Consider the following 27,899-nt stretch of genomic DNA (forward strand, 5'->3'; position numbering starts at 1 on the left):
CTCTTTACCCAGGCCTACCTACAGGGCCCTGCTGACTTTGTTCATTCAAATGCTGTCATTCAAGATTTACCTGTTATCTGGGTTGTCAGGGAGATGACCACAGGAAGTGCCGAAGACAAAGCCTGGACGCTGACACTGTAGTTGGTGCCCGGACGCAGGTCCAAGCACATCTCAGATGCCTGGCTGCTCGTGGTGATATTAAAGATCATTTCCTGGGCAAATTCCTTCTGATACCATCTCAGGCCCCGAATGTGGAACTAAAACACAGAAAAGTGCACTAGGTGACTCTCTGGCTTAAAAGGCTCTGAATGCCTAGATCTTTACCTTTCTCATGGCCTCTCTTGTTCTTGACTTTAAATTTCCTTCAAAAAGTGAAATAACAACAGTGAGCACATATTAGAGATGTAATACCATAAGTATCATAGTTACAATGTTATCAGTATAATAAATACATTTTAAAATAAAAATGTACTAAAAGCCAAGGGCTCAACACTGGCAACTTCCTCTTTCTTGTTCTCATACATACAATAGACACACACTTCTTCCTACTTAATTCCTCTGGTAGCAGCTCATCCCCTGGTCTTTCCCTTTCTTACTGACAACCACATATAACTTCAAAAGTTCCCCTGGACTCTCCAGGCAACGCATTCAGAGCCTGCTCAGGGTCTCTGGTTGTGGAGAGACACAGACGTGCAAAAGCCATTGGATTCCTCCATGGATCCTGCCTGAATATCAGCTCTGCACCAGGCTGTATGCACAAAAAAACTTTCCTGGCGTCTCATCAACCCCCAAGGTCTCTGCCTTCAAATATGCAGCAGATGTGCCTGTTTTCTTGCTTCTGATTACAACTGTTACTGTAAGTCTTCTATTGATAATGGCCGCTATATAAGTAGATTTTTAGGTTTGTTATTTTTTAAACCGCCCACACAAGACAAACACCATAAATAGAGTAACTTTCAGAAACTTACTAAATACATCTCCTCTATATCAGCTGTCTTCGTTCTTCTCCATCTCAAGCAGGTTTCATTAAATATTGAAATGTTACCAATAATCTGTTTTTCTGTAAGAAGAGAAGAATGAGAAATCAATTGATACTCTATACAAAAATATGACCTAATTAAAACATTTCCCGAGGATAAGCATTTACATAGGATGACTGCAATAGTATTTTAATTTAGAACTTACCGGTAGCAGCCCAAGAAACACCACTTTTACATTTATGTAAACTCAGTCTTGATGAAAGATTTAAGATTACAAGATATCGAATCAGAGGATCCCTCTTAAAAATTATTTAAATCTATTCACTGCAAACTCCCTTGGTTTACTAAGTTAAAACTGCAACTCACAGTCCTGGCCTTGGGTAACCTCTTTTATACAAATAAGCATCGGTTTGAAATTCTGAGCTGAAAGCAGCATTTCAGCACAGAATTGAGAATCGTTCCTTGAGGGACTGAAAAAGCCTATCTCAAGCAGTCAGGCTTTTCATGATGGAAAGGAGGAGGGGTCCCTCTGGTTTGTGCTTCCTCTTCTCTTGTGATCAAAGCACTTGCTGGCCTCTGCTTAATTTCATGGTAATCAGTTCAAAAGTTAGTTCAGATCTGGTATGGTATAATTTCCCTAACCTGGAAATAATAGAGCAGACTTGCTAAGAAATTTCACTGGAACACTATGATGATTAATAAGTTATAAAGACAACTCCCAAAGTGCGCGCGTGCGTGCGCGCACGCACGCGCACACACACACACACACACACACACACACACAAAGGAAGTCTCGTTGGAGCCAAGCCTTTATTGTGTAAGCCCTTGGCCTGACAGGTTCCTACAAACGAAGCCACATTGGTTGACATGACATGCTCTTTATGGATTGGGCAGCTTGGCCTAGTGAAAACCTGTTCCACAGGTCACATACTATACTCCAAATGATGTAAGACAGAATAGGTAAGAAAGTATAGATGGTTCAGGATAACGCACCTTCACTACTGGGTATGGATGATAGTTTTAGAGATAAGTAGTAGTGGTCCAAGGAACGTCACACTGATGAAACTCACAAAAATCAAATAACTTCAATACTATTTAAACAGTTCCAGACCATAGAAAAGGTGGAAATCTTTCCAGCTCATCCAACACGACTACCTAATATGCATGCCTAAAATGTACAAGGATGGCACAACCAATCACTAAATACACTATGCCAAACACATGTATCAATACAAAAATACGAAATAAAATACTAGCAAATAGAAGTCAGCAGTACATTCAAAGAGCAACACACTCTGACCACTATGATTTGTTCCAGGAACACAGAGATGATCATTATTGAGAAAGCTAGTAGTAGATTAAAAAGAAAAAAAAGTATGGTTACTTGTATTATAATAATAATTAATACATTAATTACATATTCCTGACTAAAAATCTTAGTAAAGAAAGGATATAATTTGATAGAAATTCCTTAATTTAAAAGAGGTTTATTAGAAACCACCATACTCATAAAACATACTCAGTAAAACAATGAAGCAATTTCTAGTAAAGTCAAGAACAATACAAGGATACACAGTCTCATAGCTATTATTCAGCATTAGTCAGAAGATTCTAGGTAATACTGAAAGAAGCAAGAAAAAATAACCTATAAATACCAGGAAGAAGGGAACAAATGATGTAACTGCCGGTAAATCCAAAAGAATCAACAGAAAAACAAACATGAAATTGTTTGAAAATAGAAAAACAAATACAAATAGGAGTTTGGCAAAGTACACTCAAATACAAGAACATAGAAAAACTAATAATTTTCTATATACCTGCAAGAACAAGTATGATAGGCTGAATAATGTACCCTCCCCAAAGATGTCCACACTCTAGTCTCTGAAATCTGTGACCATGTTACCTTATATGGCAGAAGGACTTTACAAATGTGATTAAATAGGAAGATTATCCAGATGGGCCCAATGTAGTAGCAAGGGTCCTCACAAGAGGGAGATAAGAGAGAGATTTAAGGATGAAAGCAGAGCTTTAAAGATGAAGAATAGGACCACGAGCCAAGGAGTGTAGGCAGGAAAAGACAAAGAAATGGATTCTCCCCTCGAGCCCCCCAGAACAAACACAGACCTGCTGACACTTTGATTTTAACCCAGTGAAACCGAGTCAAACTTCTGACCTCCATAACTATAAGAGAGTAAATTTGTGTTGTTTTAAGCTACGAAATTTGCAGTAATTTGTCATACCAGCAACGGGAAACAAAAATGACAATTAAAAGACAATTAAAAATTAAAAGATTCTTATTTGCAAGAAAAGAGCTATTTCGCTGAGCTTTGTGACAGCGTGGATGGACCTCGAGATAATCATGCTAAATGAAATAAGCCAGACAGAAAAAGTTGAAAATCACATGATAGCACTTATATGTGGGATCTAATCCGAAAAGCAACAAATGGACAGAACAAACAAACAGAGACTCATGATGATGGACAATAGACTAGTGGTTACCAGAGGGTAGTGGGGAAGAGGGGGGAGGGGAGGTAGACGGGGTAAAGAGGGTCAAATATGTGGTGACAGAAAGAAATCTGACTATGGGAGATGAACACACATTGTAAACATTATATGCCTTACTGTTAAAGTGTACAGCTGAAACCTATTGGATTTCATTAACCAATGTCACCATAAAAATTAATTAATTAAAAAATAAAATAAAATATAATTGAAGAAAAAAAAGAGACCATGAACAAACTTCAAATACCTAGAAATAAATCTAACTAGAAATGTCCAAGACTTACATGAAGACTTTTTAAAAATATTCTGAAGGACATTAAAAAAAAAAAAATAACAACAAAGAGAGAGATGCCACATCCTTGAATGGAAAGACTGAAAAGGGAAAAGATGCCAATTCTCCAGTTAATCTATAAATGGAATGTACTTCCAATGACAATTCCAATGGACCCTCTTGGAACATAATAAGTTTACACATCCATTTGATGAATATTGAGAAAGCTCTTACCATGTGCCAGGATGCTTTAGGGGCCAAAAATAAAGTGGTAAGCAAACAAAGTCCCCGCACCTAATGGAATTCATTCTAGTGAGAAAGGCAGAAAAGGAACAAAAACAAATAACTAAAAATATAATCTTGTACACTGGTAAAGACTATGAAGAAAAGCGTCATACAAGGACAGTAAGGATGGCCAAGGAAGACCCTCTGTGGAGGTGATATGTGAGCTGAGACCTGAAGGACATGAGTCAGTGAGCCACCAAGAGTAGAAGAGGGGTCAGACAGAGGGCTCCAAGGTCAAAGTCCCAGATGCAGGAATCAGCTTGGCACACTCAATTGAGAGACAGCAATTACTGCTAAATTCCTTTGGGAAAATAAATGAGAATAGCAAGGGAAAAAATTGAAACAAAATTATTGAAAGAGGACATAATCAGGTACCGATGCCTATTATAAAGCTGTAACAGTGTTCCACAACCTTTTTTTCATTATAGCCCCACAAGGAGTCTTTTTAAACAGCATATCTGTGGTATCAAAATTTTATAGAGGGTGAGAGATTAGGGGGAAAAATGTTTTAAATTGTGTTTCTCATGTACTATGTGTTTATGCTTCATATATAAAAAGAATAATAGTTTTTGGCTCTCAAGAATGAATTTTTACCATTTTGTGAGTGATATCGCTCCCACTGAGGATGCTAGAGTAATTAAAGTTTGTTACTAGCAAAGGAATAAACAAATAGATCAATGGAACAGAGTAGAAGCCAGAAGTAACTCCATCTATGCATGGGAATTTATATAACAGTGGAATTTCAAATCAGTGGAAAATAAATTGAGTTGGGAAACAGTTATCCATAGAGATAAACTCATATTAGATTCCCACCTTGACCTAACAGGCAAAAATGATTCCAGCTGTAGTACATTTTTTAATTAAAAAACACACTAGAAAAGAACACAGAAAATTAGTTCTATAATCTTGGCTAGGAAAGAAATTATAAGAGAACTAGAAAATATTTTTTAATTTGAATAAATGAAATCTTTCTTTATGGCAAGAGATGTAACGATCCAAATATAAAAGACAAAGAACTAATTGAAAAAATTGTAACATATTTGAAAAGTTGATGGCCCTGATATCTAAAGAGTATTTATCATGAAGATAAGTACCACCACCAATATACAAAAAAGATCAATAAATAGAAAAAGTAAGTCATAGGAGAACTGTAATAGGTCATTAAATAATCAAAGGGTACAAAATAAAATAAAATAAAATAATAAAATATGCTTTTCACTTACTAGGCTCTCAAACATTAAAAAATTATAATATCCAATGTTAGCGAAGGTATTGAGAAACAGATGCGTGTGTAAACTGATACAGGCATGTTTCACTTTATTACACTTCCCTTTATTGCACTCTGTAGATATTGCATTTTTACAAATGAAGGTAAGACCCTCCACCAGCAAAAAGATTATGACTTGCTGAAGGCACAGATGATGGTGAGCATTTTTTAGCAATGAAGTATATCATTAAGGTATGTACTTTGTTTTTTTTTTTAGATATAATGCTATTACACGCTTAGACTACAGTATAGTGTAAACATAACTTTTAGATGCACGGGGAACCCAAAGAATTCATGTGACAATTTATTGTAATATTCACTTTATTGTGGTGGTCTGGAACAAATCCACGATATCGCTGAGGTATGCCTGCACAATCTTTATGGAGAGGAATGTATGAGGTCCTTTATTTTAGCAATTCCATTCTTAAGACTCAATTCTACAGAAATATCCTTCCCAAGTATGCAAAGATATAAGGTATTTCATCAAACCTAAGATGCCATTCTTGTAAGACATACCATTATTTTATCTAATTAATACAGAAAAAAATTCTGCCAAGTAAACTGTGTCATGATTATTTTCTTTTCTCTTTTATACTGGTTGAAAGAGCTTTTGCAGACCTATGGAGACATTAATATTTTATCATATATCATAAAACAAAAATATAAGCAAAACTCCTAACATGTCTTCATATTTAGTATATAACAGTTCTCAATCACTTTTTAATTAAGAGTTATTAATATCTGTATTGGCTTTCTAGAGTTTTGGTGGGGCAGTATTTCTTAAAAATGTGCTCTATTTCCTCCAGAATTTTTTTGTAAGCCACTGACAAGAAAAGGGTCCCGATAGAGGACAGCTGGTCCTGAGTCACTTCTTACCCTGCTCTCTGATCCTTTGCCCTGTCTCTTATACAAATATTCTTTCTCTGGATCATTTTTAGTGGTCACTCTGCCTTCTCAGTCTCTCCTTTCCTCACCCAGAAGGCCAATCTAATCTCAAATCTTTAAGTTGAAAATCCAGACCTGCAAGAATGCCTGAGAGAAGAGAAAATTTGGCTCCTCTTTCACTAAATTGTTTGAAACTTGGTTTCCGCTTCATTAATGTGGGTGAGCAACACTGTGCAAAACCAATCATTACTTCCTCTGTGTTCCCACAGTAACTTGAACATGCCTCAATTACATTCTGTGTATTGTATTACTGTTAATCCCGGTCTATTGCCTCACTGAACTGAGAGCTCCTGGAGGGGAGAGACTATGTCTCACTTATCCTTGTACTCCTAGTGTCCAGGACAGTGGCAGGCACAGCATTCCTGGTCATTTAAATATAAACAATCAGCAATAAGGGGAAAGCTAGGCAACTGATACCGTATTAACCCAATGAAATACAGGTGCTCTGAATAAGATATAGTCTCTGCCCGTAACATGTACTTCACCTAGAAGAGGATTTACACCCTGTTTCAGGATATCAAAAACACAAGAGAGCATATGGTAAATGTCATAAGGTAAATTTAAGTAATAGTTAACATTTGATAGATGCTTATTGTGTGTCAGGTGTTGTGCTGGTTTTCCATAACCCATTTAGTCTCAAAACAAACCCATGATGTAGATATTGTTATTCCCATTTTTACAGTTAAGGCAACTTACTGCACAGATGTTAAGTGACTTGCCCACAGGCACAAAGACAGTATGCAACAGATCAGAGATTTGAATTTAGATACCATGACTCCACAATAACTTTGCCAAACTCTTACCTATACTTTCGCCTGAAACAGAGTATGGGAATTCAGAAAGAAGGAAATACTTTCAGCCGGGGAGATAGTGAAAGAAGGAACAAAGGGAATATAGAAACTGAAGAAAAGGGAGGGAATTGCAGGTGAAAGAAATAGCGTGAGCAAAGATACAGAGGTGGAAAAGTTAGCACTTAAGAATTTATTATAGATAAGCGTTCCGATTTGTTCAAGAACAATGGTGGCCTCCTAAATCTCATTCTCTCCACACGATCTCCAAAGTAGTCTTCAGCTTCACAAGATGAGCAAATAAAACACTATAAAACCAGTGTTGTCATCCTAACTGGAAGACAGAGACTACTACTCACTTTAAATTACTTTTTAATAGAAGTAATAAATACCAAATTCCAGCAAAGTTCTCTCTCAGTCTCCCACAACTCACTGTAGCGAGTGAGAAGGTTCTAGAAGAGCTGAGCGAAATGAAGGGCCCTCAGGTAAGCTAGATTCACTCCCAGAGAGAGAAATTCCGCCTTACGTGTGAGAGTGCTGAAAAGAGACCTACTATATCAGAGCGCGGGCGACGAGCAAAGGATGAAAAGCCTAGGAGACTTCAGGTTAGTGGTATGAGAAAGTAAGTCACTGCTTCTGGGAAAGAAGAGGATTAAAAGGAAGAAACTGGTGTCCTTGGGAGACTAAGTGGTAACGGGGAAAAGAAGCAAGGGGGAAATGCTAGATCCTACAAGGCAAAAGAGAACCCCAAAACAGAAGAATACACAATTCATCCCTACCCTCACCAAAAAAAAAATACATATTCTTTAAAGAACTGCAATTCAGTGACAGAAGAGGGCACTCTTAATTTAGAAATTTCATTAACCCTCCTAAACTACTAATTTTGTCTATGGAATTAATAGACATTTTAATAAAAGGACAATTATAATCAAAACATTTCAACTGGGAAAAACACATTTTTTAGGAAACCCACAAACCAGAAAAATGTAACCCAATAAACTGAAATAAACATCTTCAAATAAGCACTGGGGGTATGAAGAAAACACCCTGAGTCAGAAATTCAAACACTAAGAACAGGAATGTTGGAAACATGGCGGAGTGAGAGAGTCCCCTGATCTCTCCCCTTGAAACAACAATAAGCTGAACATCTAAAACTCAACAAAAAGCTTGGAATTCAAAAACTCAACAGAACACCCAAATATCTCAACCCAAAAAGGCTTTCACCAAGACACATTGTATTAAAATTATCAAAAATCAACTACAAAGACAGAATTCTCAAAGCAGCCAGGGAGAAAAAAAACGGTAATTTATAAAGGTAAATCCATTAGATTATCCTCGGACTTCTCAGCGCAAACCTTACAAGCCAGAAAGAAATGGAATCAAATATTTAAACTATTCAGTGAAAGTAACTCCCAGCCTAGAATAATGTATTCAGCTAAGCTCTCCTTTAGATATGAAGGAGAAATTAAGACTTTTCCAGACATACAAAAATCGAGGGAATTCTCCACTACGAAGCCTGTACTACAGGAAATACTGAAAGGGGTTATTTCACCTAAACCAAAATGACCAAAAAAAAAAAGAAAACCATAATTAGGAGTAAAGTCACTATCAGGCAAATAGAAGCAGAAGAGTGCAACCCTTACTAAGAACAGAGCATTATAAGCTTAAATATTAAGAAGAGAATTGCTACAGCAAGATAGTAATGAACGTTCAGCACACATAAGAACAAATTGAGATAACAATGACTGAAAAGGGGGGGATTCAAAGGTCCAAATTTGCAAAGGGGAATGGAGATAAGGCACGCGCAGAAGAAAATGGACTGTATATATATAACTATCCTTTACGTATTCATAATAGTAACCACACGCCAAAGATTCAGAACCATTGTATATAACATAAAACAAGAAGGACCAGAGGGAAAACACACAAAAGCCAACCAAAATAAAGAAAACAGAAGCACAAGGACAAGGAAGCAATGGAAACACTGAGCTGCCAGAAAGCAAAAGAGAAAATGGCTATAAGAAGACTTCGTATTTCAATAATCACCCTAAATGTAAATGGATTGAACTCACCAATAAAAAGGCACAGAATTGCAGAATGGATTAAAAAAAACCCACACAACTATATGCTGCCTCCAGGAGACACATCAGACACATTTTAGCTCCAAAGACAAATATAAACTCAAAGTGAAAGGGTAGAAAATGATATTTCAAGCAAATGGCATTCGTGGAAAAGCGGGAGTAGCGGTACTAATATTGGACGAAATAGACTTCAAAATAAAAAAAAAATAAAGAAAGCTACTAAGGGACACTTCATAATGATAAAGGGAATCATGCACCAAGAAGACAGAGCACTTATTAATATCTCTGCTCCCAATCAGGGAGCCCTGAAATATATGAAGCAATTACTAACAGAACTAAAGAGAGAAACAGACCAAAACATTATCGTAGTAGGGGACCTAAATACTCCACTGTAGGATATGGACAGATCATCCAAACAGAAAATCAATAAGGAAATAACATCCTTAAATGACACATTAGACCAACTGTACATAATTGATTTTTACCGAGCCTTCCATCCCAAAACAGCTGCTTATACATTCTTCTCTAGTGCACATGGAACATTCTCAAGAATCGACTACATACTGGGACATAGAGATAGCCTCAACAAATATAAGAGGGTTGAAATCATACCAACCATATTCTCTGATCATAATGCTTTGAAACTAGAGATCCACTGCAGAAAGAAATCAGGAAGAACCACAAATACACGGAAATTAAACACACTACTGAAGAATAACTGGATCAGAGAAGAAATAAAAAGAAAGATCAAGAGATACATAGAAACAAATGATAATGATAGTACAACATATCAAAACTTTTGGGACATGGCAAAAGTGGTCATAAGAGGAAAGTTCACATCATTACAGGCCTATCTCCAAAAACAAGAATGAGCCCAAATAAACAACCTAATGCTTCATCATAAAAAACTAGAAAAGGAAGAAAAAATGAAACTGAAAGTCAGCAGAAGAAAAGAAATCATCAAAATTAGAGCAGAAATAAATGAAACTGAAAACAAAACAAACAAACAAAAAGATAGAAAAAATAAATGCAACAAAGAGCTGATTCTTTGAGAAGGTTAATAAAATTGACAAACCCCTGGCTAGACTCACTAAAGAAAAAAGAGAAAGGACAAAAATAAACAAAACCAGGGATGAAAGAGGGGAAATTAAGACTGACATTGCAGAAATACAAAGGATCATACAAGAATACTATGAAAAACTATATAACACCAAATTTAATAACCTAGAAGAAATGGACCAGTACTTAGAAAAATACAACCTTCCTAGACTGAATCAAGAAGAAATGGAAAATCTAAATAGAGCAATCGGCAGTATGGAAATTGAAACAATCATCAAAAACCTACCAAAAAGTAAAAGTCCAGGACCAGATGGCTTCACCAGTGAATTCTACCAAACATTCAAAGATTTAATATGTATTCTCCGCAAACTCTTCCAAAAAATCAAAGAGGAGGCAATACTTCCCAATACATTTTATGAGGCCAATCTCACTCTGATACTAAAACCTGGTAAAGATAACACAAAAAAAGAAAACTACAGACCAATATCTCTCATGAACACAGATGCAAAAATCCTAAATAAGATACTAGTGAACCGAATACAGCAATATATTAAAAAGATTATACACCACGATCAAGTAGGCTTCATTCCAGGGACACAGGGATGGTTCAACATATGCAAATCGATTAATGTGATACACCACATAAACAAATTAAAAAATAAGAATCATATGACCATATCAATAGATGCAGAAAAAGCCTTTGACAAGATACAGCATCCATTTATGATCAAAACACTTAACAAAATCGGTATAGAAGGAAAGTACCTTAACATAATAAAGGCCATATATGACAAACCTCAGCCAATATTATACTTAATGGTGAAAAACTAAAAACCAGGAACAAGGCGAGGCTGTCCACTATCATCACTGTTATTCATTATAACATTGGAGGTCCTAGCGAGTGCAATCAGGCAAGAGAAAGATATAAAAGGCATCCAGATAGGAAATGAAGAAATCAAACTATCACTATTTGTGGATGACATGATTCTCTATATAGAAAACCCTAAAGACTCCACAAGAACACTACTAGAAACAATAAGCAAATACAGTAAAGTCTCTGGATCAATGTTCAAAAATCAATAGCGTTCCTATACTCTAATAATGAAGCATCAGAAAAAGAAGTGGAAAAAATAATTCCTTTTGCAATTGCAGCAAAAAGAATAAAATACCTAGAAAAAAATTTAATGAAACAAGTGAAAGACCTATATAATGAAAACTATAAGACCCTATTAAAAGAAATCGAAGAAGATACAAAGAAATAGAAAGATATTCTGTGTTTTTGGATTGGAAGAATCAATATAGTTAAAATGATCATAATACCTAAAGCATTATACAGATTTAATGCAATCTCTATCAAAATCTCATCAGCATTTTTTAAAGAAAAAGAACAAAAAATCATCAGATTTGTGTGGAAGTACAAAAGACCCCAAATTGCCAAAGCCATCCTGAGGGAAAAAAAATGAGGCTGGAGGCATCACTCTGCCTGACTTCAAATTATACTACAAAGCAACAATAATCAAAACAGCATGGTACTGGCAGCAAAACAGACACACTGACCAGTGGAACAGAATTGAGAGTCTAGAAGTAAACTCATATTTATATGGGCAAATAATTTTTGACAAAAAAGCCAAAAACATACAGTGGAGAAAGGAAAGCCTCTTCAATAAATGGTGCTGAGAAAACTGGAAAGCCACCTGCAAAGAATGAAACTAGACTGCTGTCTATCACCACACACCAAAATTAACTCAAAATGGCTTAACGACCTAAATATAAGAACTGAAACAATAAAATGCATAGAAGAGAACATAGGAGCTAAACTCAAGGACCTTGGGCTTAAAGAGGATTTTATGAATTTGACCTCAAAAGCAAGGGAAATAAAAGCTAAAATAAATGAATGGGACTACATCAAACTAAAAAACTCTACTCAGCAAAAGAAATCATCAACAAGGTAGAGAGAACCATCCGAATGGGAAAATATATTTGCAAGCAACATCTCCTAATGTCCAAAATATACAAAGAACTCATATGACTCAATAACAACAAAAAAACAAATGATCCAATCAAAAAATAGGCAGAGGACCTGAACAGACACTTCTCCCTAGAGAACACACAAATGGCCAACGAATATATGAAAAGATGCTCAACGTCACTCACTATTAGGGAAATGCAAATCAAAACCACAATGAGATACCATCTCACACCTGTTAGAATAGCTTTAATCAACAAGACAAGTAATAACAAATGTTGGAGAGGATGCAGAGAAAAAGGAACCCTCATACACTGCCAGTGGGACTGCAAATTGGTACAGCCACTATGGAAAACAGTATGAAAGTTCCTCAAAAAACTAAGAATTGATCTACCACACGATTCAGCAATTCTTCTGCTGGCTATTTACCCCAAAGACTTGAAAACTTATATCCAAAAAGATATTTGCACATCGATGTTCATAGCAGCATTATTCACAGTGGCCAGGACATGGAAGCAACTGAAGTGTCCTACGATAGATGACTGGCTAAAGAAGCTGTGGTACATATATACAATGGAATACTACTCAGCCATAAGAAGAGATGAAATACTGCCATTTATGATAACATGGATGAACCTCAAGATAATCATGCTAAGCGAAATAAGCCAGATAGAAAAAGTTGAAAATCACATGCTATCACTTATATGTGAAATATAAACCTAAAAGCAACAAATGAGCAGGACAAACAAACAGAGACTCATGGGCATAGACTATAGGCTAGTGGTTACCAGAGGACTATAGACTAGTGGTTACTTGAGGTAGACGGGGTAAAGGTCAAATATAGGGTTTAGGGGGAGGGTGAAGTGGATAAAGGGGATCAAATATATGGTAGCTGAAGGAAACTGAACTTTGGGTGATAAACACACAATAGAATATACAGATGTCAAATGATAATGTACACATGAAAATTATATAATTGTATGAACCAATGTTACCCCAATAAACTTAATTAAATTTTTTTTAATTAAAATTAAAAAATTTAAAAAAACCTTAAGAACAGAAATGGACAAAAAGCAGGGAGGAAAAGAATAAAGGTGACTGAATTTAGGAAAGAAACGAAAGGAAAAAACAAATCCATATCAGAAATAGTCAGAATATCATGGTGCCCAAAGAAGGATAGGTTAGAATAAAAATTTAATAAGGAGATTAAAAAAATACAGGAAAACAACTAAAAAGAATTAAAATGAGATTATAAAAAGGAGAATAAAAAATAAAGTGGTCAAAACAGAACATAGGCAAAGATCTAACATATGTATAATTAAAGTCTCTAAAGAAGAAAAACATTGAAACACAATTAACATTTACTTTACAAAAATTAAAAATATAAACACTGAAAAGACCCACCAGATACTTGAGAAAGCTCACCCAGAACAATCAACCCTGAGACTTATCCAAGTAAAACTACTAGACTTTAAAGATAAAGAAAAATCCTCAACATCTCCACCCAAAGAACTGAACAAATAAGATCCAAAGGCAAAAGAATGAGGATGCACCAGACTTCTCAAAATGTAAATAAAAAGGAAGGCAACAAAAAAACCTGAATATTAATGAAACGCGAATCGAGAAAGCATGAAGATTTTTATATCCAGCCAAGCGATCTTTCAAGTATCAAGGCAACAGAGAAGTTTTAAACATGAAAGAACTCAGGGAACACTGTACTCTTGAGGAATCTACTAGATGATGAGCTTCATCCAAGAGTTAACTAGGGAAACTTCAGCAAAAGCATTGATAGTGACCAGCTAATTCATTAAACTGTAGACCTAAGACAAAAATAAAGGGTGGGCCATGGTGAGAGAATAAACTGTAAATGCTATATGTTCTGATAAAATAAAAATATGGCAAATGAAAAATTGGAAAGAGAAGGCATAGAGAAAAAAGAAAACAGAATAGAGTACTTTGAATGTCATATAGTCAATAAATGGAAGATAAAAGTAGGCCATTAAAAAACTGACAAACCAGATGGTGGAAAGTTATAAAAGAAAACAGGAGGTAGATTACCTTAAAAAGCTGTAAAGGCAACCATTAGAAAAAAATACATATAAACCTTCCCCAAAATAAATAAATATATGTAAATATATATTTAAAACAGAAAAAAAAAATCACACCATGCAGAGAAAGAAATATAGAAAATATAACATAAAATAATAGGACAGATTTGAGTCCAAACACATCAGCCTTATCAATAACTATAAGTGGATTTAACTTTCTTATTAAAAAATAAAAGATTTTCAATTTGTCTCATAATGTAAGATCCAACTATATCTGGGAGACCTAAAATAAAGTGATTCAGAACAGCTGAAGATAAAATGATAGACATTAGTGGAGAAGACAAATGAGACATGTAAGAAAGTAGGGGTTGCGTCCTGATATTGGTAGAACTGAAGTCAAAAAGTGCTAAATATGAAAAAAGACACTTTTTAACGCAAAAAGCCACCGTTTGCAATGAAGATAAAATGAAATGCAACTATTGGTATAAAGCAAAAAGAAAAGCATAAGAAAGGATATAATAAATATGAAAGCAGAAATTAATGATGCAGAACAGGGGTCAGCAAATTTTTTTCTATAGAAGGTCAGACGGTAAATGCTTTAGGCTTTCTAGGTCAGCCTGTCACAACTACTCAACTCTGACTCTGTAGCACAAAAGCAGCCACAGATACTATGTAAATGAGTGGCTTGGCTGTGGTCCATAAAACTTTACTATAAAAACAGGCAACAGGCCAGATTTGACTCGTAAGACATAGTTTGCTAATTCCTGATGTAGAGGAGAAAAAAAATAGTAGATCTAATTAATTAAACAAAATCTTGGCTCTTTGAAAATACTAATAAAATAGACAAACTGCTAGCTAACTTAATCTAGAAAAAAGGAAGAAAATGCAAATAAAGGGAGAAATAATCATTGAAACAATAGAAAATTCAAAAAGTTAAATGAAAGTACTTTGCAGACTTCTATGCCCATAATTTTGAAAACATAGATGAAATGGGTATTTCCTAATATACTTTACCTAAATTGACCCCAATGGACATAAAAAGCTTAAACAGACCAATATCCATAGGGAAAAAAGAGAAAGTTATCAATGAACTGCCACAGAATATCTCTATGCTCAGACTGTTTCACGGGAGAATTCTACCAAACTGTGAGAGACCAGATACTCTGCTACATAAATTATAAAATAAAGGAAACCTTCCAAATAACAAAGGGCATAATAATGCAGGAAACCTTGTAAATTCTTTTTCTGAAGGAACAAAAATACTAATGCCTAAACCTGATAAAGGCGGTACGAAGAAAGAGAGAAAACCATAAACCAATATAATTGTGAATATTGATGTAAAAATACTAAAGAAAATATCAAAGATCGGAGTCTCATAACATAATAATACGGCATGACCAAGTGGGATTTATTTCAGGAAGAGAGGGAAAAAGGCAGAGAGGGAACAAGAGCAAGAGAACAGGCAAAAGAGAAATTTAAAATTATATCAAATTAAAAAGTTACAAGGAAATAGAAAAAAAACTTATAGTTAGCTTTCCCTTGCATTGTATTAATAGTTTAGACTAAGAAGGAAGTGATCTTTTATCTGATTTCAGCCTAGGAGACAGCAGTCTTGGAGCCTCTTTTTCTGTACACATGATCTGAATATGGTAGTCCTGAAAAAAATGAGAGGAACCTATTGGCTCCATGCCATTTATCACCCATTTAGTGAAGGGCTCCAATTCCAAATCTTATTCATCTTTATTTACCCCAGGGGTATGGTCCTACCTAGCTGAATCTCCAATGTCATTATCTTAATTAAAATAAAACGAGTTACTCTCCCGTTTTTGGCATATTTTACAAATAATTGGATGTTCCATGTAAAATATATGCCAATTTCTGGCCTAACCAACTGCAAGTATGAGTTTTTTCAGGCTAATGGTTTTATAAGAGAAACAGGCTGACTTCAGACATAATTCTTCGACCACAGAATACTGTTATAATATTTATCATTTTGTGGAAAAATATCAGAATGAATGTTAAGTTCTTATGATCCTTATTATCTTTTGTTTGGACTCGATTCTGTGAACAGGAATCAGTTTATGGGGAAGTTTTATAAGGTTGCCATAGATCTCACACGATACATGCTATTAGAAAACCTGCAAAATAAACCACCTTAACAGTTATGGTATTCTACCAGGGCATAGAGGGGAGAATGTTCTGTCTCCCCTTCTTTTGATTTTTTTTTTTAACTTACCAACACTATTTTAGATGTAACTAAATGAATGTAATCCTTTGCCAAAGAGGACAGAAAAACAAACATTCTCTTATTCATAAATGATATGGTTTTAAAACCCCCAAATAGAAACAGTCTAAATAGACAGTTGGCTTTGCAAAGTAAATATTGTCAGGGGAAAAAAAAGGCTACAAATCAACTATTTTGAAAGCAAAGTTACTATGTAATATGTTAAGAGAACAAAAATTTAAGTGTAAAAACAAAAACCAAATATAGGGGAGGACAGTACTAAAATTTAGTAGACTGTATTAGCCCTACCTGAGAATAAAGAAGGAACAGAAACAACTGGAATGGAAGTTTACCAGCTGAAAACTCAGCTGGGCCTGCTCAAACAGTAGGATAACTCAGTGGGAACTGGCACCCTGAAGCCTTATCTCTCCAATGCAGAAAAGGAACTGGTGGCAGGAAGGAATGCTTCAGTCAGTCCCCATCAAAGCAGCACAGACGGTTCAAGTCTTAGAAATTCAGTTCTAAAGAAAGGTGGGACTTGGGTGAAGAAAACCACTAACCTAAGACACTTCCTGGACCTCATTAGACCAGTGAAAGCACAAGGTCCAGAAACTCAGCAGCAGCTGAGAGTAATTCTCCAGGGAAGACAAATGTGAAACCTCCTAACCAGGAAGCAGGACTCATAGGCAAGGCATTCAATAATAAGAGCCAAAGGAGCTCAGAACTAAAATAATTTCTGGGATCTTTCTAGGAACAGAGAAACTCAGAGGAAAGAGCAGAAAATTGGGACAGTGAGGTGGCATGCAAGACAATGCATTTCACTTGAAGAGTTTCCTACTGTTCCTACTGCTATATTGTGGGTTACCCAGCTCACAAAGAAAGGAGGCTCATTCATGAAAGAGAAAGATCTTTAGCAGTGGTAGAGAACTGTTAGAAACGGGGCTCAAAGGAGAAAGGAAAATGAAAAGGTTCTAAATACTTGGGATGGGCACCAAGAAACACCTGGAGCCACCACTACAAAGTTCTAAAATTTTCAAGCAAAGAGAATTTCTCTCCCTCCAAAAGGTACGGGAAGCCGAGTGTCAGACTGAATTCAAGTAATGTCATGAGAAGAGGTTATTTTCCAAATTAAGTTTGAATACAAAGGTGATGGGCTCCAGACTGCTTTATAACCTATAGAGGCTGAAATATCATATGCTAGATTCTACTTACTACTGGTAATTTGGGGTCCAGTAATAGTTGATTTGTAGCCTTTAATGGGGACTGCAAAGAAGGTAACAGTGGATTTACTTTCTGAACCTGGTACCATGACCCCTGATTATACTCGAGCTAGAGTTTAGACCTCATCTCCTACCACTTTCTCCAACTCACTCTGCTCCAGCCATACTGGCTTTGTCGATGTTCCTAAAACATGCCAAGGACATGTCTGTCTCAAGACCTTGTCGCCCGGTGGTCCCTCTGTGCATGGCTTACTCTCTCACTTCCTTCAGATCTGTGCTTAAATGTCACTTTATAATAAAGGCCTTTCCTGACCACCAGTTGTCACTCCCTTTGCCTTGCTTTGTTCATCTTAACACTAAGTCCCATCTAACATATGATATCTTTCCTTGATTGTTTATCTCTCTTCTTCCCTACCCCCTGGGTCCAACTCCATGACAGCTAGGACTGTTTTATTGCTGCTACATCATCAGCACCTGCCTGACACATAGTAGGCAGTAGGCAAGAAATAAAGACTTACTAAACGAACACATTTATATCTCTATGGCATTTGACAAGTGCCTGGACTGACGAGGCACTAGATTCTGAAAATATAATTTTGTTTTCTCTTTTTAATAACTTAATATTTAGTAAGAAGCAATAGATGTACTGATTAAGAATGAGGGGCCTAGAGCCAGACTGCCTGAGTTCAAATCCCACTTGCACATCTTGCTAAGTGCGTGACCTTGGAAAAGGTACCAAACTTCTCTGTGCCTCATGATACTTATCTGAAAAATGAGAATAACAGCAGTGCCTTCCTCAGACAGTTTGGTAGGTTTGAGCTGATTCAAAGAGAGCACTTTGAACAGTGCCCAGCATATACTTAGTGCTCAATAAACATACGTATTATCGTCATCATCATTATTATATACTGGGAACTGTTCCGAACATTTCACTTGTATTATGTCGCATAATGATCACTCAGAAGGTAACTGAGGTTTAGGTGCGAAAACAACATAACTAATCCTTTGGCTGTTTTAAAAAATTGAAGTGGGACATAAAATCAACCACTTTAAAATGTACAATTCGGTGACATTTACTACATTGACAATGTCGAGCAACCATGACGTAACTTTTCTTTTCTAAGGGCACTGGTGAGTATGGAGAGAGGCCTCAGGAAAGCAGGAGCAGGGCCCATCCCGTTCTACGGCTCTCCTTCAAAGGGGGCGGCCTCTCCACTTGGCAGCCCATAAATTTGTTTGTTAAATCCAATCGATTAAAAAACGAAAGAAATTGTAGAGACCTCTGTGTCCCTTCCCACGAGGGAGAGCTATGGAGTCGACAGAGCTGGCCTCTACATGGCTTCCTCACAAGGCCTCATGGCCTCTCTAAGGAACCTGACCTTCATTAGGCCCCTGTTCTCTATGTTGGGTTACTGTGCTCGCACACGGTCCAGTCAGGAGGCCTCCTCATCCTGCTGGTGCTGACACAGTGCAGCTCACATTTCTGATCCCCTGGAAGGTGGTTCTAGTTGTCCATAATGATGACCCTTAGGGCTCAGCTGTCTTAAATTTGGGGTGAGAGACAGGAGGCCTTACAGTATTCTCAATCCATCACCACCAGTCCCTTCCTAGTCTATATCTTCTATGAGCCAGTGGGGAAGGGGATAGGTGGTAAGATTCAGGCACCCTGAACCCTAGACAAAGCTGGTAGCTTGTCAGAACTAGAACCCAAGTCTCTTGATTCCCAGATTAGCATTCTGTATGCTCCCCCACATTGTACAATTCACATACTTCACTTATCTTGAGATACAAAACAGAAGGACATGCACACCTACCTGCTAAATATTTAGTAATGTTTATCAAATATTACTAAGCCTACCTGCTGGTGCAGTTGTTATTCTTATTTGCACTGAGCGCTGCTCAGGAGATCTCAGTCGGGTGATGTTCACTGTGTATTCAGTTGCCGGATACAGATCTAGACACACTACAGAAGTTTGTTCTCGCGTTGTGAGGTTAAATGATGTTGCATGATAAAAATCATTCAGATACCACCTTCGACCCAGAACTTTAAACTGTCATGAGATTAAAAGAAAGTGTTGCATTAAATTTTCTGTTGCCTTGCAGATATCTAGACTATAAGCAAAATAATGATAGAGCAAAAAGGTTCCTTCTATTTATCTTCACTCGCTTAGAATTACTTTTACTACAATAGCAGGCTAAAGTGGGGAAAGACTTTATGAAGTTACCCTACCTATCCTATTCGACTTCCCCCTGAAACAGTTACAGGGCTAAGCTTAAAACGCATAACTTCATCTCAGATAAACAAAACGTCAGGCTAGTCTAAGGTAATCCTTTGATGCCCACCCAGTGAAGGAGATTGCACTGGAGCTACTGGGCAAAATCTTTTTCATTTCTTTTCATTCCTAAGGAATCCATAGATAAGCCTCATGGAACAGAGTTTTTAAACTTTATGAGAACTACTCCAAATTATGCATTCAAAGCAACTGTGCAATGGAACTTGTTCTTTTCTAGTTGAGCTCTCAAGGATGGAATCCTCACACATGCTGTTAACCCAATCAGACTCTAACTGCCAACTCAAGTTGCAGGTATACCGTAGGGACCTATAAGGGAAAGTATATGTAATGGTCCCAGAAGTAATATGATAAGCCCTTGATCAATCCGTGCACTTTACCTGGACGTTCATGTGTTTAGTGTTTCCTCTGATGATCATGTCACTGGCTATCCCATCCCCTATCCTTCCCCATCACTGTCATCCTTCCACTCATCCAAGACCCTGACACAGGGCTCACGGGGAGATTCCTCTCTCTCTCAATTCCTAGCATTCTCTTGAGTAACATAAAGGTCCTTCCTTATACATAAGCCATCAAAACCTGGCCTCAGAGTTTCTTGAGCTCAACGCTATGGATTTTTTCCTCTCCATGTTCGCAACTCATATCCACAGCCACATCCCAGACTGTGTCATCATTGGAACTTCTCCACCAAGATCTTCCAATCCCCAAGAAGAATCATGGTATTATATGGTTTAAATTTTTCTTTTTTTGCCTTCTAGTGAGACATAACGTGTTCATGTATGTTTTAGCAATGTGTATATCCTCCTTTGCAAATTACCTTTGAATGTTCACTTTCTAGATTTAAGAATGTTCCACGTGTTACTTAAATTATTCTTTGTCTAACATATTAACAGTAGTAATATTTTTCAGTTTAACTTTTTAATCATTTTAGTGTAGGAGTGAAAAATTATTTATTTTCTTACCCAAGTAGTTAACCGATTATCTCAGAACCATTTATTTCTGTACTTATTTGAAAATCATTTTTCTTAAGTGACACATTTCTTTAACAGATAATATAAGAGATCTTCTTACTTGGTATATTTGTTCTGATGCAACTTTCCTAGAATGCCTGTTCAATTTCAAACAAGCTTCATTAAATATTGAGATATTGAAAATTCCATCATCTTCTAAGAGATCATCTTCTAAAAAATAAGAGAGAACACAGAAGGTCTATCATCTTAGGAAAACATTATCATGGCTAATTACAGTTGAAACTTTGACATCTGAAGAAGGCCGACAGGGTATTTAACAGCAAGAGTATTATACTTGGCTTCAAGTCCCGGCTCTACGACTTCTTAACTGCATGACCTTGGCTAAGACACTTAACCCCTCTGAACCTCAGTTTCCCAAATTGTGAAATCAAGTAATCCAGTTTGCTTTTCTTACATCATAAGCTGTTGAAAGAATCCAATGAAGTAATGCATATTTAAACATTGCTGTAAACTGACAAAACGGGGATTTTTTTTTTTTTTAGAAAGTTAATCCTATCTCTTGGATAGTCCATAAGTAAAATGCCATTAAGGTAAACATTTCAATAGCCAGAAAATCTGAGAATAAAGAAAACGGTGAATAAAGGCAAAGGCCACAGAATAGAACTCTCGGAGCGAGTGTTTCCTACTTAGGAGATGACCAGAAAGTAGATGATCAGGAAAGATGTCGGTTCTCACACTAGACAGTATTTGAAGAGCTATGCAGATGAGTGCTAAAGCAGTAAAACAATCAGAAACAGACTTATTTCAACCACTGTACAGAAAAAAGTAATTTCATGCCTCCTGTAGTCTAATTCATTCCTTCGATGTTCTATTTTCTTAATGTAAGAAGAGGTTTGTTAGTAATGAATAAAGAACTCACAGACAGCCCAGGAGTACCATGACTAACTTTCAAGGAAAAGCAAATTTCCTAACAAACAAGCCTGCATGCTTTCTACAAATGAGAAAAAGTTTAAATGCCTATCAGAGAAAAGTTTCCACGTAACTACCTTTTATGTATATTTCTCCCATGGGAATCTCTGCTACCTAAGAAGTAATAATGATTACAAATTATTTTATTCAAAATCAGAGGTGTCCACAAAATTTTAAATATAACTGACATATGTAGCACAAGGCAATTAACTTGAAGAAAATATTCTTGGTTATAATAGGAAATGTAAAAATATGCTTATGAGAGTGAATCTGAAGACCTATGACATGTGCTCTCCTTTATCTTCACAACTTTTATTTTAAAGATTTCATAAGGACATCGGAAACAAAAATTGCCATATGTATGCAAATGATTTTGAGACACACCAAATATATGTATTAAGAAATACCACACACAGTATCTGTCTATACACAAACAGAATATAAAGCAGAACTACTGTCTGCGTAGCTCCCATCTCAATATAATTTTCCCACTAGTAGCCATTATAGCTGGAACTCAAGGGAAGATGGCAATGTGAACAAAGGCATCTGGCTCCCACTTCCCACTCCCAAACCAGAAAGAGGTGACTAAGAATAGTAAAAATGGGTCAAAATTTGCATCGGGGTTGGTTGCCATACACAAGGCAGAAACATGAAGACATTTCTGCTTAGCATAGTGTGGAAGAGAGCGGATGAAAGAAAGGCATTGAGAGCTACTGTGCAACATGCCTTCCAAACAAAAGGAGCATAGTCTCAAAGTCTCGAAGGATGGAACGGGAGGAGAACTGGGGTCCACAGAGGCCGGGGCTAGAAGCAAAAACAGACCACGGGACAAATAAGTGATGAATACCCCTTCTGCAGCCATTTATCCCACTGGTTCCTGATCCTAACTGCACATCAGAATCACCCAGACACAGAAGATCTGAAGTAAAGCTTGGGCATCTGTATTCCTTTCTTTAATTCATCAGGCAATCTGATAGGCAGCCAGAGTAAAAAGTATATGTGCTACTGCTGCTGCTGCTGCTACTACTACTAGTAATAATAATACTCCCTCTTTAGCATGCTGGAAATCTTCTAAGGGGAATCCTAGGGACCTGGAGGTTCCACCAGCCTGGGTTGGCAGAAGGAAGGACTTGGTTCTTTCCTGCTTCCATAGGGTATAACACCATAACAAAGCCAAGCAACGCTGAGCTGGCCCAAGAGCTACAACTTCACCAATCGAGATAGCAAAGTGTCAGAAACAAAGCTCAGGGCAGTGGGCTTTCTCACAGCCGCTCCCCTAAAAGGACACTAGATCATCCAACCAGCAGTAAATTCTTCAAAATGAGATCTGAGATGAGCATATTATCCAATAAAAAAGGAAGATCAAAGAGAATGCCATCCGTTTTATTATGAGAGAAATATCACACCTAGAGAAAAGTTTTATCTTCCAAGGATAAGTAATCTAGAAGGGGATGGGCGGGGGGGAGGGGAGCCTATGAAATGATTCTACAAAGAAAAAGAAAGAGATTATGCTCAGGAGGCAAAGAATGAACATACTTTTGGGGAATCAAATGAGCCAAGTAATGATAAAATTAGGCAATATTTGTTTTATACTTTCAGCAAAAATTTTTAAAGATTAAGTCACACAGATAAAGGATGAGATAAGTGAATGCAATAGCTGAGAGGACACTGGTTGAGAGAGGCAGAAATAAAAAGGGAACTAGATCAGACAAAGAAACAAAGGAAACGAAAGTGTAACAACAGAATTAAAAGTACATTAGAGCCAGATGGGAGGAAGGTTGGGAGTGAAAAAGGAGGAAGGATTAAGAAGCATAAATTGATAGTTACAAAATAGTCATAATTACAAAATAGTCATGGGGATGTAGTAAAGTATAGCATAAGGAATCTAGTCAATAATATTGTAATAACTATGCATGGTGTCAGATGGGTACTAGATTTATCAGGATGATCACTTTGTAAATTATATAAATGTCTAAGCACTATGTTGTACACCAGAAACTAATATAATATTGTATGTCGACGATAATTTAAAAATTTTTTAAATTATTAAAAAGAAAATAAAATGCATTAGAAATAATAAAGATCAGAAATGATGATGCATACATGCATAAATGCGTACAGAGAACAAATCTGCCACATACCCACAGAAGGCAGAGGAAGAAGACATGGATATAAAACAGGAGAAAATGAAAGACCAATGCAAACAGATAAATTCCACATAGGAGTATCTGAAGAGCCAAAAAAACAAAAAAACAAAAAAAAAACCCATGAAAAAAACAAAGCAATAATCAGAAATTTAATGAAAGAAAATGTTCATAATGTGTAAATAGACCAAATTCTGAAGGTCCGAAAACCCACAGGGTATTAGGAAAATTTAGTAAAAAAAGAAATTAACACTTATATCACCCAGGACTGAAGTTTCACCAGAGAAGGGATTTCTGTCTCATTCACTGTTGAACTCCCAATACCTAAAACAAAGTCAAACACACAGTAGGTGGTCAATAAACATTTACCATGTGCATGAATAAGTGATTAAAGTCTTGAATTTCACACGTAAAGAAAGCCTCTATGATATCCAGGCTGAAAAATCAGATTATCTACATAGGATTTTTTTAAAAATCACACTTTCAAATTCCTCTTTTACAACTTTAAATTCCCAAAGCCAATGTGAAATACCTCCAGAATTCTGACAACAAAGGTTATGGCCCAAGAATTTTATCTTCAGTCAAGCTCTCGTTCACTTGTGAAGTCAACAAAAAGATATTCTCAGATAATCATGGGCTCAGAAAGTATCCCATTCCTTAGCAAGGAGAAGATGGAAATCATTGTGCAGAGAGATAAATAAAAATATGGGGAAAAAAATAGAGAAACTTTTGTATGAAAAAGTTTTAATACAGATTTTCTGGCAGTAAGCATTGAAACTATTAAAACACATACCCATTTAAGTAATTGTTATAAATATTGCTATAAGTCAATATAAAAATAAATTCTTTAAAGATGTAAAACAAGTTAAAAGTAATTAAAGATAAGAATCTGGCAACAAAATGCCGTGTTAAAATAATAATGTAAGAGAAGCTAGAGGGGAAGAAATAAAAGGAAATAAAGAACACTAACTTCCAAATCTTATTCAAGGAGAAGTTAACACTGGTAATTAGAAAAATAAACACTAAAATAGGATTTTTTTTCTTTGTTTTTTGACTTAATGGAGATTATTTTTCTCAAAATTCTGGAGTTTGGAAGTCCAAGTTTGGTTTTTTGTTTGTTTTTTAGTATGTAATGTAGATTAAAAGCAAAATCTATACTGTCTGAAATAGAAAATCTGTATAGCAAATAGAAAATAATGGAGATCGCAAAGTAGCTAAAAAAGAGAAAAGTAAGATGACAGAAGAAAGGAAAATTGTATCACAAACAACATTAATGAAAGTTGCTTAACTTATCTGCTCAAAAAGCTTTTCTCAAAAAGTTTTCTCTACATATGCAGTCTCCTAAAGTACATCTATAACAATGTTATCCAGATAGCTTTTAAGAACAAAAGTGGGTGAAGGCATGCTGTGCAAACAGAAGCACAAAGAAACCAAGAAAACCAATATTACTAATCAAAGTATAAGTCAAGGCAAACAATATTAAAACAAAGTAAACCATTTGTTACTAGTGCAAATTAGAATTTACAATTAAGATATCAGTTATGAATATAAATTTCATGATATCAAAATGTGTGACACAAAACAATTAGAATTTCTAAGAGAAATTGAGAAAAATGGCAATCCAAGTAAGGAAAAAAAAACAATTTCCCAGAAGTCCTGGAAGTCCTTAATTATAGAGCTGCCTTAAGACTAGATTTAACTCTACCTAAGCAAGCATTCTGCTTTATTTTTCCTATTACAGTTGACATACAATATTATAATAGTTTCAGGTGTACAGCATAGTGGTTAGACATTTAGATAACATATAGAATAATCAATTTGATAAATCTAGTACCCATCTGATACCATGCATAGTTATTACAATATTACCGACTATATTCCATATGCTGTACTTTACATCCCCATGACTATTTTGTAACTACGAATTTGTACTTCTTAATCCCTCCCCTTTTCCATCCAGCCCCCTCAATCTCCTCCCATCTGGCAACTTTCAGTTTGTTCTCTGTATCTATGAATCTATGAATCTGTTTCTGTTTTGTTTGTTCAATTATTCCGTTTTTAGATTCCATATATAAGTGAAATCTTACGGTAATTGTCTTTTCCTGTCTAACTTATTTCACTTAGCATAATACCCTCTAGGTCCACCCATCCACGTTGCTGCAGATGGCAAGATTTCATTCTTTTTTATGGCCTAGTAATATTCCATTGTTTTTATGTACCACCTCTTCTTTATCCATTCATCTATTGATGGATACAGGTTGTTTCCACATCTTGGCTATTGTAAATAATGCTGCAAAAAACATATGGATGCATATGTCTTTTCCACTTAGTGTTTTGGGTTTCTTCAGATAAATATCCCAAAGTGGAATTACTGGGTCCTTCTTTGTTTCTTCTAGATTAACGTGCAAATTTAATCCAATTCCACTTAAAATTTCAGAAAGAGGAAAGCAGTCTGGAGACATTAAAAATCTCAGCCATGGTCATCCAACTCTTCAAGGCAAAGTTAAGATGCAAAACCAGGTCTGTCTGACCCCAAAGTCCATGCTTTCCCAGTGGAAATTAACTTGAAGAAGTAATCAGATACTAGTAAAAACAGCTGACACTGAACAGCAAATTGAATAGTGACGGATGAGTCTGAAGTCCTGGGATGATCTTTTAAAGAAGACATATTTCCAATAAATTCAAAGCAGTTTGTTATTAATTTCGTACAAACTTCTCTAATTAATTACTGTATTAATATCTTAAAAAGCGAACAGATTTTTAAGATATTATAATATCTTTTCTTACATATTATTTACTTAGAAATCATTTTGTTTTATTTATATACAAGCACCCAGGGACCTACTTTGTGTAATCTCTTAGTTGGCTTTATATTAAGATTGGCAGTTTTTTTCAATTATTTCTACCACATCCATATTACTTCCCATTCCTAGTGGCAGCAATAACTGAGGATTGAAGTACATTTTCTTAAGCGAGATATCAAACAGCTGATTGAGAACTACTTCAACTCCCCCCAAATAAAAAATGACCCCAATGGCTTCTCAGGGTTTTGCTTATAAGGTATTTAATTAGTCCTAACACCCTATAACCAGAATTATTTGAAATGTTGTAATTGTCACAATGTTATAAAATTCCACGTCACGACTATGTGCAATGAGGTTTATTACTACTTCATGAAGCTCCTTCCTGTCGACTTTTCTTTTCACCCAACATTTACCCTCCTGCATCCTAGGACTGCCTCCTCCTATCCAGTTGCCTGCTGTCAACTTGATCACCCAGCCCCAATTAATCCTGAGGTCAGTTCCCATCCCAGATGTAAAGCTGATGGATCGGCATCCCTGGCTTCTCCTCTCTCATAAGCAAGAGTAAGAAATGACCTATGCATTTCCTACCAAAGACAAGTCATGTGGCTACCCTCTACTGCCTTAGATAATTGAGAATTGACTGCATCATCATCTAATATGCCTTGTTATTACTCTCCACTTCAACTAGAGGCCACAGCTGAGAGACAAACATCTCAGAAAGCAGCTGTGAACTCTGTCGTCAGCTAATTCTGAAGCACGTTTCCCCCACATCCTGTGCTTAGTGTTTTGTAGGAGGAAATGAGACTTCACCTCCACCTACCAGCTGTCTGGAACCCAATGATGGCTGGCACAGAGCGTCTGGGAGGGGCAGTGGAAATGCTCACGGTGTAGTTGGTGCCTGGGTACAGATCTAGGCACACTTCTGGGGTCCCGCTGTCGGTGGTCAGGTTGACTGTCTCCTCATGAACTGATTCCGTAGGGTCTGCCCGGTGTCCTTTTATGTATACCTTTGTGAGAGGAAAAGACAAGAGAACATACCAGGACTCCAGTTAAAACAACTGAGAGACTTTATCATGCTAGATCC

The 27,899-nt window shown here is 36.3% G+C and overlaps 1 protein-coding gene across 8 annotated transcripts in view; it reads right to left on the reverse strand.

Annotated features, from left to right (window-relative positions):
- Positions 1-27,899, reverse strand: part of SUSD1 (sushi domain containing 1) — a 189,126-nt gene that overhangs the window by 114,112 nt on the left and 47,115 nt on the right. For all 8 annotated transcript variants that reach the window (XR_005654516.1, XM_039870715.1, XM_039870711.1 and 5 more), the window contains exons 8-12: positions 27,636-27,822; positions 20,999-21,108; positions 19,495-19,687; positions 969-1,060; positions 71-257 (exon numbers count right to left, since the gene is read on the reverse strand). Coding sequence is in view for 7 of the 8 variants with exons in the window: in XM_039870715.1 (XP_039726649.1) it covers positions 71-257; positions 969-1,060; positions 19,495-19,687; positions 20,999-21,108; positions 27,636-27,822 (769 nt within the window). In the remaining variant the exon portion in view is untranslated. The remainder of the gene's footprint in view (positions 1-70; positions 258-968; positions 1,061-19,494; positions 19,688-20,998; positions 21,109-27,635; positions 27,823-27,899) is intronic.

Source organism: Pteropus medius, unplaced genomic scaffold (genome assembly GCF_902729225.1).
Source record: "Pteropus medius unplaced genomic scaffold, Ma_sr-lr_union100, whole genome shotgun sequence".
Classification (NCBI taxonomy): Eukaryota; Metazoa; Chordata; class Mammalia; order Chiroptera; family Pteropodidae; genus Pteropus; species Pteropus medius.